The sequence below is a fragment of the Leuciscus leuciscus genome (genome assembly GCF_965113295.1).
Source record: "Leuciscus leuciscus genome assembly, chromosome: 12".
In the NCBI taxonomy this organism is placed as follows: Eukaryota; Metazoa; Chordata; class Actinopteri; order Cypriniformes; family Leuciscidae; genus Leuciscus; species Leuciscus leuciscus.
The window spans coordinates 39483018-39495517 of NC_138736.1; the positions used below are offsets into that span (position 1 = coordinate 39483018).

Below are 12500 nucleotides of genomic sequence, written 5' to 3' on the forward strand. Positions count from 1 at the left end.
TTTGACCTTGGATGCATGTAAACCTGACCAAGACATTCAAATTAAAATGGAAAAAATAAAATATAATTCAAAATATTAATAAAACTATAATAGTATATCAATTATACTAAAATAAGAGTCTCATGAATCTAATTTTGTGAAATTTAAATAGTAATTGTAGTATCAGTGACATACTATTATAGTATTTGAATGTTTTATTTTTATGTTTATGTTTTCATTTTAATAAAATTAATTTTTAGTGTTTTTTTTTATGTTTTTATTTTTTTATTTATTTTTATTTTTTTTTAACTTACAAATCAAGTTAAACTAAATGAAAATGAGAAATGTTTGTTTAGGTTTTATTTTATGTAAAGTAGCCCTGCTTTTTTTTAAACTCATTTATTATGTGACATTGAATAAACATCTCTTGCTTTTTAGCCATCTTCCACTTTTCGAGATCCACGAATCTCAGTGTATTAATGTGTGAATATGCCACAGATATCAGCCCATGATATGAGAGGAGGGTTGGTCTTCTGTGTTCCCTTGGTCAGCTGTAGAAAGCGTTTAGATGGATTAGACTGAACCTGAAGATTGAAATAATGTAAACTCTCGTTGGCAGGGAATCGAGCAGCTGAAGAAAGAAGAGCGAAGGTGGGCCAAAAGGTCCAAGTGGATGAACATGAAGGTGGTGTTCGGTCACCCGTTCTCTCTCTCCTGGCTCAGTCCGTTCGCCAGGCCGGATCACGGGAAGGCCAATCTCTACCAGTACGTGGTCTGAGACGCCCAAGCATCCTCTCTACACACACACACATCTCTTCGCTTTTTAACTCTGTCTGTTCTGAAAGATCTCAGTGTTCTGGTGGCTTCTCCACGCTCATCGAGACGCTCGGCTGTAACCAGTCCCACACTGTGATCGACGTCATGAGATTCTGCAGCCGTTTGAGGAGATTTTAGAGGCCTTGACCATGAAACTTCCTGACCATCACCAGCCGTGGCGAATGACTGAAGCGTTTCTCGTTGATCTCCTGATTCGATGTGTTTGATTGACAGATGCCTTTACATTCGCTGGTTATTTGAGAAATGCCTTTTCTTTTAGAGAGCGTTCGCTCATGTTGTTCTCGAGCCTTGAGGAATCTGCTGTTGCCAAATCTGATTTCATTATGAAAAATGAAGAATCTCCTGAAGTTTTTTTTTTTTTTTTTTCTCTTTCTTGATTAATACACATTCATCATTTGCATAACACTAATGAAAGCACGTCCGGCTCGTATTCCACAGCAAAATCCACTTTTTTTTCTTTTTCTTTTGCATTGGGACTATTTTCATGATAATTAAATGCATTTAACCCTTAGATTTACATTATCGTGATTACTTTATTTTCTTCTCATTCTCACTGGTGATTCTCCTCACTGTAATAGTCATTTTTACTGAATTACATTCAAAAAACATACATGCAATAAATGCTAAAATTATATATACAATATATATATCAATAAAAAATACAATTCTTTTTTTCTTTTTTTTTGCATTTACATTGTTTATTAATCTTGAGAATGATGTCATCTTGCCTGATTCTTGATGCTAAACATTTTTTCTGTTGATTTTTGGGGTGAAATATGACGTTTTTTTGACTGATTCATGGGGTTACTGTAGTTCCCTTATGAACGCAGACGTAGAAATAGCCGTGCGACTCTAATACACTGTTAGCAATACTTCCCCTGTCCTCGGGCGGTGGTGTGCTCATGGATTCCTACATTACGGTGTCACTACAGTGTTTGAGCGTGAGCTTGATCTTCCTGAATCCAGATGGCTGCTGTCTTTGTCCCTCAGGTTCACATGATGAAATCAATCCTGTTTCTCTTCCAAATCCAGCTCAGACCATCAGATATTCATCTCGCCTTCATCCTCTGCAGCCTCGAATTAGAGACTGACAGATGTAGACGTCCCGTCTTGAGCACAGTTATGTTTACGTTGACTGAAAGTTCATTGCATTGAGGTGTTCAGTGTCTGTGCTGGTGGATCAGTGTTTAACGCTTTCTACGGGTCTTCATTAACGTTCAGTCTTCATAATCACTGCTTTTTTTTCATGTTGTGCATGTATTTTAAATGTATATCAATATCTTAATGCAGTTTTTGGGTGTTCTTCGGTTTGCTTTCACTTTGAAAGTCAGTTCAATAAATTTCTCTTTCTGTTGTTTTTCATTGCTGTGTTTTTCCTCTGTGGTCTTTGATGGTTTCTGAGCAGGTGATGCATTACAGGTAATGTGCATTAAGTAATCAGATGACTTTTTGGATGTAATAAGTGAAGTAGTGCATTACTTTATTAATTTTTCACAATATTTGAGCATTGAGGTAATGCACGTAAGTTTTTTTTTACTTCATTATTTTGCTTTTTTTTTTTGTTAAATAATTAAAATTGTGGGAACAGATCAAATTTACAAACATAACAAAATATGTTACTTTCAGCTTTCAATGAAAAGAGTTTTACAGTTAGTAATATAACCTGTAATGTTAAAGTCATGTGGTGTAAATCCAGCTTATAATGTTGTTTATATGTCTATGTGGTGTTTTTAATGTGCTTTAAGACAAACCATGTGCAAATTCATAAGTCGACACCATTACTGAGTATTACTGTAACGCATTTGATTCTATGAGGAATCAAATCTGCAGATTCAAACTTGTAAAATGATCCTGAAACTGGTGTGAAATCAGTTCATCTCAGTGTTTTCTGTCCACACACACACACACACACACACACACACACACACACACACACATGCTGTTGACAAAGAAACAATCGCACAACACACTTTATAGCGGTTTAATGATTCAATGTTGTAGTGATGAGTTTACAGACCTCTAGTTTGTCCATTAAATAATAAAACTATTTACACATTTATAACTGTGGCCTTATTGTTATACAGTGACTAAGGCAAACAGACACAAATGCTACATGAATGAGAGACAGATCTTATTATTACAAGATGGTTGAGTTCATTTCATTCATTTGAAATCAAAGTCAAAGATTTTACACACGTTTGGTCCCCAGTGATACTGTATCTAATGCCAAATATGACAATATATGATCATGACACAGAAGGAATGCCCGCATATAAGGCAACTTATTCATATTTTAATAATCTATATTTCGCATCTCAAATACTACGTGCTATATAGAAACAAGTGTCACTTTGGCCTTGATTCAGCATTAACACATTAACAATTATTAGTCTGTTTGCATCATTATAACTAGGGGTGTGTCAATTATTTGCTCTGACAACAATTCAATTCTAATTTTGATTTATTCTAAGTAAATGAAGTGAAACAATTTCAGTGTGTTTGTGCTCCTTTCAGCCGATTATTACATTCTGCAGTGGATGCATTGAATGTTCATCATCAGAAACACCCCTAATTATAATAACTATTGCGTGTAATGTGGAAGTTATGATTACACACAGCAGGACGAATGTTCTCAACATTAAACACATTAAAAACATCACATTGCCAGGGACTTTATATAACGTCACATTATATGGTGTTTTTGCGCAACGAATGGACGTGTGTAACGCATTCGGTCCATGTTTATTAATATCTATGTTTAGCTGCTCTACGAGTGTCCGGGTTCATGCGGCCGACCGAGACCACAGGAAGAACTGGAGTAATTCACAGGAAGTGCCAGACCTGGTCCTTCAGTCCCCTAATGATGCTGACACACCCGCTGGAAGATCCGCAAACCAGCTTAAGGCGGTTTCTAGCTGATTTGTGGTTTGGGAAAGGGAAAATAAAAGACTCCATTTGCTTTCTTAACCTTCATCCTTCCCTCGCAATTTGTAACACATCTTTCCCTCGCGGGTCAAAATGACCCAAAGCCCTAAAATGTTTTTTTGTCCATAAAGCTTATTTTATTTCATTTTGATAATATGTTTAAAAAAAGAAATGTAACTGCTACTTGGGCGGAGTGATTTGCTCGCAGCACTTGAGTTCGCTCAGAGTTGGAGTAACGTTAAATCACTCCGCTGAAGTAGCAGTGCTTCGCCTTCTGAGAATATAGTTCCCAGTATACGGTTAGAAGATGGCTGTGTCTCATGTGACCTTGTTATTTGTACACGCGGTGACTATACAAATCACAATATGTAAATAGGAAAATGTTGGCGTTATTTTGTCACTTATAGGGAGCATTATGCTAGCTGGAGCCGTTTACCTCCAGTCTTTGTGCTAAGCTAGGCTAGCGGTGGGTGCGTCAGACAGAGTTACGGCACGCACGGAGATGAGAAGGGTATGTGTGGACTTATCTAACTCTGGGGGATACGGTGAATAAGCTAAAGTCTCAAAAAGTCGGCGTGTTTCTTTAATACAGCTCAAAATCTCTTACATTGGGTGTCTCTGCTGACCTCTTGTGGAAAAATAATAATATAACATGATATTTCATAACTCTTGCCACTAGATGGCGTTATAGCTCTGTATGGAGCAAATGAGCTGTTCCGCTGGGTCCTAAAGTAATTTCTCTTCAGTATGCATTCAGGGTGAACGTGATTTCACCAAGTACCACATGTTCCTGGATCAACATCTTTGTTGATCCTGGAACAACTTTCCAATCAACCAATCAGATATCAGGGACAAGTTTACTGTTTATGTCAAGTTTAGGCTTAGACCCAGGGTGAGGTGCTTCAACATCAGTGTTATACACCGATTATTTCCCACTGATTTTAGGGGAAAGTCATGGTTAGGTTTAGGGGTAGGGATAGGGTAAGGACTACATTTTGGGACAGGAATGTTATTCCAGGATCAACTAAATATGTTGATCCAGAAACATGTCTTACTTGGCAAAATCACGGTGACCATGCATTCAGATACACATGTAGACATTATAAAATCATTTTTTGGTCAAGTTTTAGCATCTTTAGTTTGAATTTTGAGCATTTTAAGGTTTTTCTATGTGTAATGAAGCGTTCCTCACATTCCATTAATTCCTAAGGGGGTGAAATTGAGCCGCGAGGGAAGGATTTGTTACTTTTTTCAATTTCAACCACAAAACTCCTCGAATCCCAAGTGCGACAAAAGTCCTAGGGTCTTGGACCCCTCTGATGAACACTCAATTAAAAAAAAAAGAGGAAATCTATGTGATTACACAGGTCGTACAGCAAGCATGAAAGCTCTCTTCCGGCACTGCATCCTCCTGCTAAGTCTCGGTGTGTTTGAAGAAGGGGCTGAAGAACAGGTTTTGGTTGGTGTTCGTTCACACAGCTACAGGAAGTGTCTTTGCTCTCACATCACTGGATGTTTGCATGCATAAGATATGTGGCATATATTTCGGAAAAGCATCTTCCGGTGAAGGATGTACAATGCCGAGGTTTGCAGTTATTATTGCCACGCGCGGCGCTCACAGTGCTGGAGGATGATGGAGGGAATGACTGCGAATCTGCAAAACTGAAGGAAGTGATTGGAATTTGAAACTAAGAAAAATATTAAATTTAATGTCAAATCAACTGGCATCTTCATGTTAGTTAACGCATTAATGATGTCAAATGGGAGCTTATTGTAAAGTGTTACCATAAATATTTCACTCAAAAATGAAATTGCTCATCTGCATCTATAGTGAGTTTTCCTGTAGAATTTTCAGTTTTTTAGCTATTATTTTATGGTCCTAAAATCAGCCTCCATCTTGTTTATTCAAAACATGTATTCTCTTTTTCTTTTGATTTTGAGGTGAAATATGATCCAGACCTGTTACACGCCTGAGATTCATCATCATCACATTAAAAGTGATATAGGCTGTTTTTAAAGGGATAGTTCACTTTGAAATTAATTTTTGGTATGTTTTAGCTTACCTCAAGGGCATTCAAGATGTAGGTGTCTTTTTTTCCGCAGTAGTTTCAATTTTTTATATTTTTAGGTCAAACCGTTCTTGTCTGTCAGTCATATAATGCAGGTCTATGGTCACGGTCTCAAAACACATGCACAGAGTCCAAATTAAAACAATTCCCCGTCGTCCAAATTAAACAATTCCCCATCGTAAGTACACATTGATGGCCTAAGACACGAAACGAGCGGTTTGTGTGAGAAAACGAACAGTATTTATATCGTTTTTACCTCTTATACACAGCCACGTCCATGTGATCTGATCTGACGTGTACGCAGACTGGTGCATAGATATATACACACTAGATGTCGCCTTGTCTACGGCAGTTCATTGAACGAATGTCTTTAAGGCGACATCTAGTGTATATATCTATGCACCAGTCTGCGTACACGTCAGATCAGAGCACTTCGACATGGCTGCGTATAAGTGGTAAAAACGATATAAATACTGTTCGTTTTCTCACACAAACCGCTCGTTTCGTGTCTTAGGCCATCAATGTGTACTTACGATGGGGAATTGTTTAATTTGGACGACGGGGAATTGTTTTAATTTGGACTCTGTGCTTGTGTTTTGAGATAATGACCATAGACCTGCATTATATGACTGACAGACAAGAACGGTTTGACCTAAAAATATCAAAATTGAAACTACTGCGGAAAAAAAGACACCTACATCTTGGATGCCCTTGAGGTAAGCTAAAACATACCAAAAATTAATTTCAAAGTGAACTATCCCTTTAATACTTTCTTATGGATTTTTAATACTAAATAATAATGCATATAAATAAATGTTTTAAAATATTTAAACAGATCTTTGGCATGACAGTAGATCTTCCACGTGAGATATATATTTCGAGCAGCTCTGGTGCCGTGAAGCAAAAGAAAATATGCGTGTTTGTGCGTCTTGGAGCATTTGGACCCATAGTGAGTGATGATGATGATGAAGCCGTCATCGGTCAGACCGTGGTCAGCGGGGTCATTCTCTCTTGCTGGCGTGGGACTGCGTGAGGTTGGGCGATGTGTGATGAAGCACCAGAAGACCAGACAGAGTCAGAGAGATGCCCGTCCACCACAGAGCCACGTGGGTCTCCCCGAATATCAGCTGTCCCAGAAACGCCTGTCGAGCAGACGCACATCAGCACACATGCACTGATAGACCATCACATTAATAACAATAATAGACTAATTCATATTAGGATATTATTTTCTATGCTACAATAGACTATTATTTTAGGTTTATTACTTGATCTACAGTCGTCAACATTTGAAGTGGATCAAAAAAGTTATAAGGGTATTGTTCAAAATTCGTGTATAACGTTGATGGAAAGGTTTTGATCCACTTCAAATGTTGACGTATTTTATCATTTTTATTATGATTTAAATTTATAATTAATAAAAAGTTTTTTTTTTTATCAAATCAATATTTCATGTCCATTTATTTTTATTTTTTATATTCATTTGCAACCCAAATCCAAACTAACTTTTTACCACAATTTGTCATTTAAAACACTTTTTTTTTTTTTGCAATCATGTTTGATCTATAAATAATGGCCTTTTTATGATTTGTCATGTCATTCATGATGACTGGATGATGATTTTTACACATATATTACACGTGACATACTGGAGCGTTTTTCAAGATGAGGAATTATTTCATTTTAATTTGTTATTAATATTTGATTTTATAATTATGATTAAGCTGGGTATATCTAGAGTGTAAATTTAAGATTTATGTATTTAAATTGCATATAAAATTTTCATCCATTTGGATGCAAACTAGTGCTGTCAAATCAATTAATCGCATCTAACATACAAGTGTAAACGTGTGTGTGTATTATACACACACAGATATATATTATATACTCACAAACTTTTCTGTTAGATGCGATTAATCATGATTAATCAATTGACAGCACTAAAACAAACTAATAAACTGATGAATATTTGTTAGTCACACATTAATGGAAAAGAAACAAGTAAGATTTCTGCATTAAAAAAAAAATCCTGGAATAGTTCATTAACTATGTGCATCTATTTAATTTTATTTAAATGATGATTTTTAAAAAAGCATATTAATTTGGCTTAGAATCAGCATAAATCTGTTTATTCTGAAAATAATTACATTTACTCTGTTACTCTGTTTACCTGTTTAATTTATGTATGACTGACAAATATGCAAAAGTCAAACTTTTGTGTATCCTTATCCGAATGCATGGAAATTTCATATGCAATTTCAAACATGACTGCATCCCTCCCTCCTGAGAAGGAGTTTGCTCACAGAAGAGATGAAGTTGGAGGCGGTGGTGGTCACAGTGGTGCGCGCGGACGAGCACGAGCTCCTCAGGGCTTTGGCCAGGAAGGTCCACATCACAGCATTACAGGTGAACAGCAGACCTCCACACAGCAGCCTGAGAGGAATGTGCAGCTGTCACGGGGAAGTGGAGAACACTTGTTACACACTGCATTATTCAGCAGCCATAAATGTCTGATGGGATTCACTAATGCATCAGGAAGAGCGATGGCACGTGCGCGCGCGCGCGGAGCTGAAGGTCATGCATGTCTGTCACGTAACAGCATCAGCATCATCTTTATGCATGCATTAACTGCGCAGTGTGTGTGTGTGAAGCGTGATGATGAGACAGTGCGGGTGTTTGCTGTGTTTTCCAGCAGTGACTCACTCACTCACTCACACACACACACACACACACTCACCCAGTCGCACGCGCTCGTGTCGTTGTGCTGCGTGAATTTCCTCTGCTCGCCCCAGGTCCGCAGGCCCGTCTCACACACACCCTTCAGATAGTCGGTTCCGAGAGACAGTTTGGCGGACGAGGACGCGACGGCGCCGAGAAACCCCGCGAGCAACGCGTACAGGACACCGGGAAACATGACTTCAGCATCAGACCCATCACACCTCATTCTCCAGCACTGCGAAAACACTCACGCGTCAGCATCACGGAGAGCAGGTGCATTCTGGGAACTGGAGTCCATGCTGCGCTTTAGTTAAAGGGACAGTTCACCCAAAAATGAAAATTAGCCCATGATTTACTCTCCCTCAAGTCATCCTAGGTGTAAATTACATTCTTCTTTCAGACAAATACAATCGGAGTTATGTTAAAAAATGTCCTGGCTCTTCCAAGCTTTATAATGGCAGTGAATGGCTGTTTCTGTAAAAAGTCCATAAAAGAGCATCTCTCCATCATAAAAGTGCATCTATCCATCAGTGCATCTATTCATCATAAAAGTGCATCTCTCATTATAAAAGTGCATCTATCCATCAGTGCATCTATTCATCATAAAAGTGCATCTATCCATCATAAAAGTGCATCTATTCATCATAAAAGTGCATCTATCCATCATAAAAGTGCATCTGTCCATCATAAAAGTGCATCTATCCATCATAAAAGTGCATCTATCCATCATAAAAGTGCATCTGTCCATCATAAAACTGCATCTATCCATGATAAAAGTGCATCTATCCATCATAAAAGTGCATCTGTCCATCATAAAAGTGCATATATCCATCATAAAACTGCATCTATCCATCATAAAAGTGCATCTATCCATCATAAAAGTGCATCTATCCATCAAAAAACTGCATCTATCCGTGATAAAAGTGCATCTATCCATCAAAAAAGTGCATCTATCCATCAGTGTCTATCCATCATAAAAGTGCATCTATCCATCAGTGTCTATCCATCATAAAAGTGCATCTATCCATCATGTGCATCTATCCATCTGTGCATCTATCCATCAGTGCATCTATCCATCAGTGCATCTATCCATCATGTGCATCTATCCATCAGTGCATCTATCCATCAGTGTCTATCCATCATAAAAGTGCATCTATCCATCAGTGTCTATCCATCATAAAAGTGCATCTATCCATCATGTGCATCTATCCATCAGTGCATCTATCCATCAGTGCATCTATCCATCAGTGCATCTATCCATCAGTGTCTATCCATCATAAAAGTGCATCTATCCATCAGTGTCTATCCATCATAAAAGTGCATATCCATCAGTGTCTATCCATCATAAAAGTGCATCTATCCATCAGTGTCTATCCATCATAAAAGTGCATCTATCCATCAGTGCATCTATCCATCATAAAAGTGCATCTATCCATCATGTGCATCTATCCATCAGTGCATCTATCCATCAGTGCATCTATCCATCAGTGCATCTATCCATCATAAAAGTGCATCTATCCATCAGTGCATCTATCCATCATAAAAGTGCATCTATCCATCATGTGCATCTATCCATCAGTGCATCTATCCATCAGTGCATCTATCCATCAGTGCATCTATCCATCAGTGCATCTATCCATCAGTGCATCTATCCATCAGTGCATCTATCCATCAGTGCATCTATCCATCAGTGTCTATCCATCAGTGCATCTATCCATCATAAAAGTGCATCTATCCATCATGTGCATCTATCCATCAGTGTCTATCCATCATAAAAGTGCATCTATCCATCAGTGTCTATCCATCATAAAAGTGCATCTATCCATCAGTGTCTATCCATCATAAAAGTGCATCTATCCATCAGTGTCTATCCATCATAAAAGTGCATCTATCCATCATGTGCATCTATCCATCAGTGTCTATCCATCATAAAAGTGCATCTATCCATCAGTGTCTATCCATCATAAAAGTGCATCTATCCATCAGTGTCTATCCATCATAAAAGTGCATCTGTCCCTGATAAAAGTGTATCTATCCATCAGTGTATCTATCCATCAGTGTATCTATCCATTATAAAAGTGCTTCATTTAATTTACTGTTAACTGTCACATCTCCCTTTGGAGCATAAATATGAAATATGAATAAATATGAAATGGTTGTAATTCTTCGGAATACAGACCTAATAGACATTCATTTGGCAAGGTTCATATGAAGCTTACGGCAAGCCATTTTGACTTTTATTCATATGTTTTCTTGATATCAACAATTCAATTTTCACAAGTTAAAATTGCCAATTCTTCATATCAGGAATTAAATTTCTTCTATAAAAACTATATCTGTAATTGTATTTTCACAAGTTAAATGTTACCATTCAAATTCAACTGTTGATATCAAGAACTGATTTCTTACTAGTTGAAATTTCACTTATCAGAAATACAATTCTTAATAGTAATAATTATGTGGTCTATTCTTGATATCAATAATTGGATTGCTATAGTAAACATTTTCATTTTTGAAATCACTAATTCGATTGTCACTATAGTGACAATGTTATTGTCTGATATCATGAATGTGATTGTTAGTAAGAAAACCATTTTAGATCTGAAATTACTCTCTTAGGCTATTGACATCAGAAATGCATTTTCAAGATATCAGAAATAACAAATGCAACATGTTGAAATAGCCTATACATTTACTAATATCAAGAATTAACATTTCAACTAGTAACAATAGAATTTTTGATATCAGGAATTTATATTTTTACTATAGTAATTTAGTCTATAGTAAAATAGTCTTAAAATAGTAATTATCAACAACTGAATTTGAATGGCACAGATATATATGAAAAAAGCCAAAATGGCTTGCCATAATGAAGCAGCACAACTGTTTTCAACATTAATAATAATATTAAATGTTTCTTGAGCATCAAATCATCATATTAGAATGATTTCTGAAGGAACATGTGACACTAAAGACTGGAGTAATGATGCTGAAAATTCAGCTTTGATCACAGGAATAAATTACACTTTAAGTCATATATATTAACATTGAAAACATCTGTTTTACATTCTAATAATATTTCACTGTTTTTACTGTATTTCTGATCAGATAAATGCAGCCTTGGTGAGCAGAAGAGACTTCTTTATTCAAATAAATGAATACATTGTTAAAATGAACGGTTCAAAGATGTTCCAGTGAAGTCCAGTGTTCCTGTGAAAGCGGGGAATGATAATGAGACGATCCTCGGACAGAAACCAGAATCATGACCTTATCAGAGAGAGAGACACTCAGACTGCTCTCAGATCAGCTCTTTCACTGAAGATCTCACACTTTAATGAGACATGGTCATCAGATTCCAATCTAAAGTCATGTTGTGCTGTTTTTACTCCCTGATGGAAGTGTTATTTTATATATACTATAAAATCAAATCAAATATTTGTATATTTTTCTATATACACTTAAAATTATTTTATTATTTTATTTTATCCAGTAAGTTGCCAAGGTAACATTTCTCATTTTTATTTAAATTCATCTAATGTTCATATCTTAGTCTAATTCAGCTTTATTTCAAATAACCAAAATGGTTTTGTAATAGTTTTCATTAAAAAATAAAAAGCCGGGATATTTGGATGTTGCTCATATATTCAGAGTTCAGCATCTCTGACGTCAGCAGGCAACACAAAACACATGAGGTAACTCTTCACAATGATGTTTAATTTGAGTTATTATACATCGGAGAGGAGAGAAAAGAGAACGAGTCAGAGCTCGTAATAAAACAAGAATCAACATCAGCTCTTCAGAGATGATGAGAAGCCATGGATTTGAAATGATGTAAAAGCGACTGTGTTTGTTACTCCACATGTGAGTGAGGTGTTTTATTGAACAAATATATTACCATGTGAAGCTCTAACAGAGTTCACTGTAAAGCATGATCTATTGTGAAGTATACATTTTTAATATGGTTGTTGTGCT

At 36.6% G+C, this 12500-nt stretch overlaps 2 protein-coding genes across 3 annotated transcripts in view; one reads left to right on the forward strand and one right to left on the reverse strand.

Moving 5' to 3' along the window:
• The window catches only part of zdhhc3b (zDHHC palmitoyltransferase 3b), a 7949-nt gene extending 5771 nt beyond the window's left edge, over positions 1-2178 (forward strand). For both annotated transcript variants that reach the window (XM_082186575.1, XM_082186576.1), the window contains exon 7: positions 599-2178. In XM_082186575.1, the coding sequence (XP_082042701.1) occupies positions 599-757 (159 nt within the window). In that variant the 3' untranslated portion in view covers positions 758-2178. The remainder of the gene's footprint in view (positions 1-598) is intronic.
• Positions 2179-6271: 4093 nt separating this feature from the next.
• Positions 6272-9416, reverse strand: tmem42b (transmembrane protein 42b). Its single transcript, XM_082186661.1, has 3 exons — positions 8548-9416; positions 8114-8260; positions 6272-6952 (listed from the first exon to the last, which is right to left on the reverse strand). Exons 1-3 carry the CDS (start codon positions 8752-8754, stop codon positions 6812-6814), a joined length of 495 nt encoding a protein of 164 aa, XP_082042787.1. The 5' UTR covers positions 8755-9416; the 3' UTR covers positions 6272-6811.
• Between the last annotated feature and the right edge of the window lie 3084 nt (positions 9417-12500).

What these genes read in the sequence shown, in the direction of transcription:
- tmem42b (XM_082186661.1), bottom strand. Translation starts at nt 8,754, where the DNA reads ATGAGGTGTGATGGGTCTGATGCTGAAGTCATGTTTCCCGGTGTCCTG. An exon ending in ACACGAGCGCGTGCGACTGG is followed by an intron (nt 8,261 to 8,547) that starts GTGAGTGTGTGT and finishes TCCCCGTGACAG; the next exon opens with CTGCACATTCCTCTCAGGCT. An exon ending in CCTCCAACTTCATCTCTTCT is followed by an intron (nt 6,953 to 8,113) that starts GTGAGCAAACTC and finishes TCTGCTCGACAG; the next exon opens with GCGTTTCTGGGACAGCTGAT.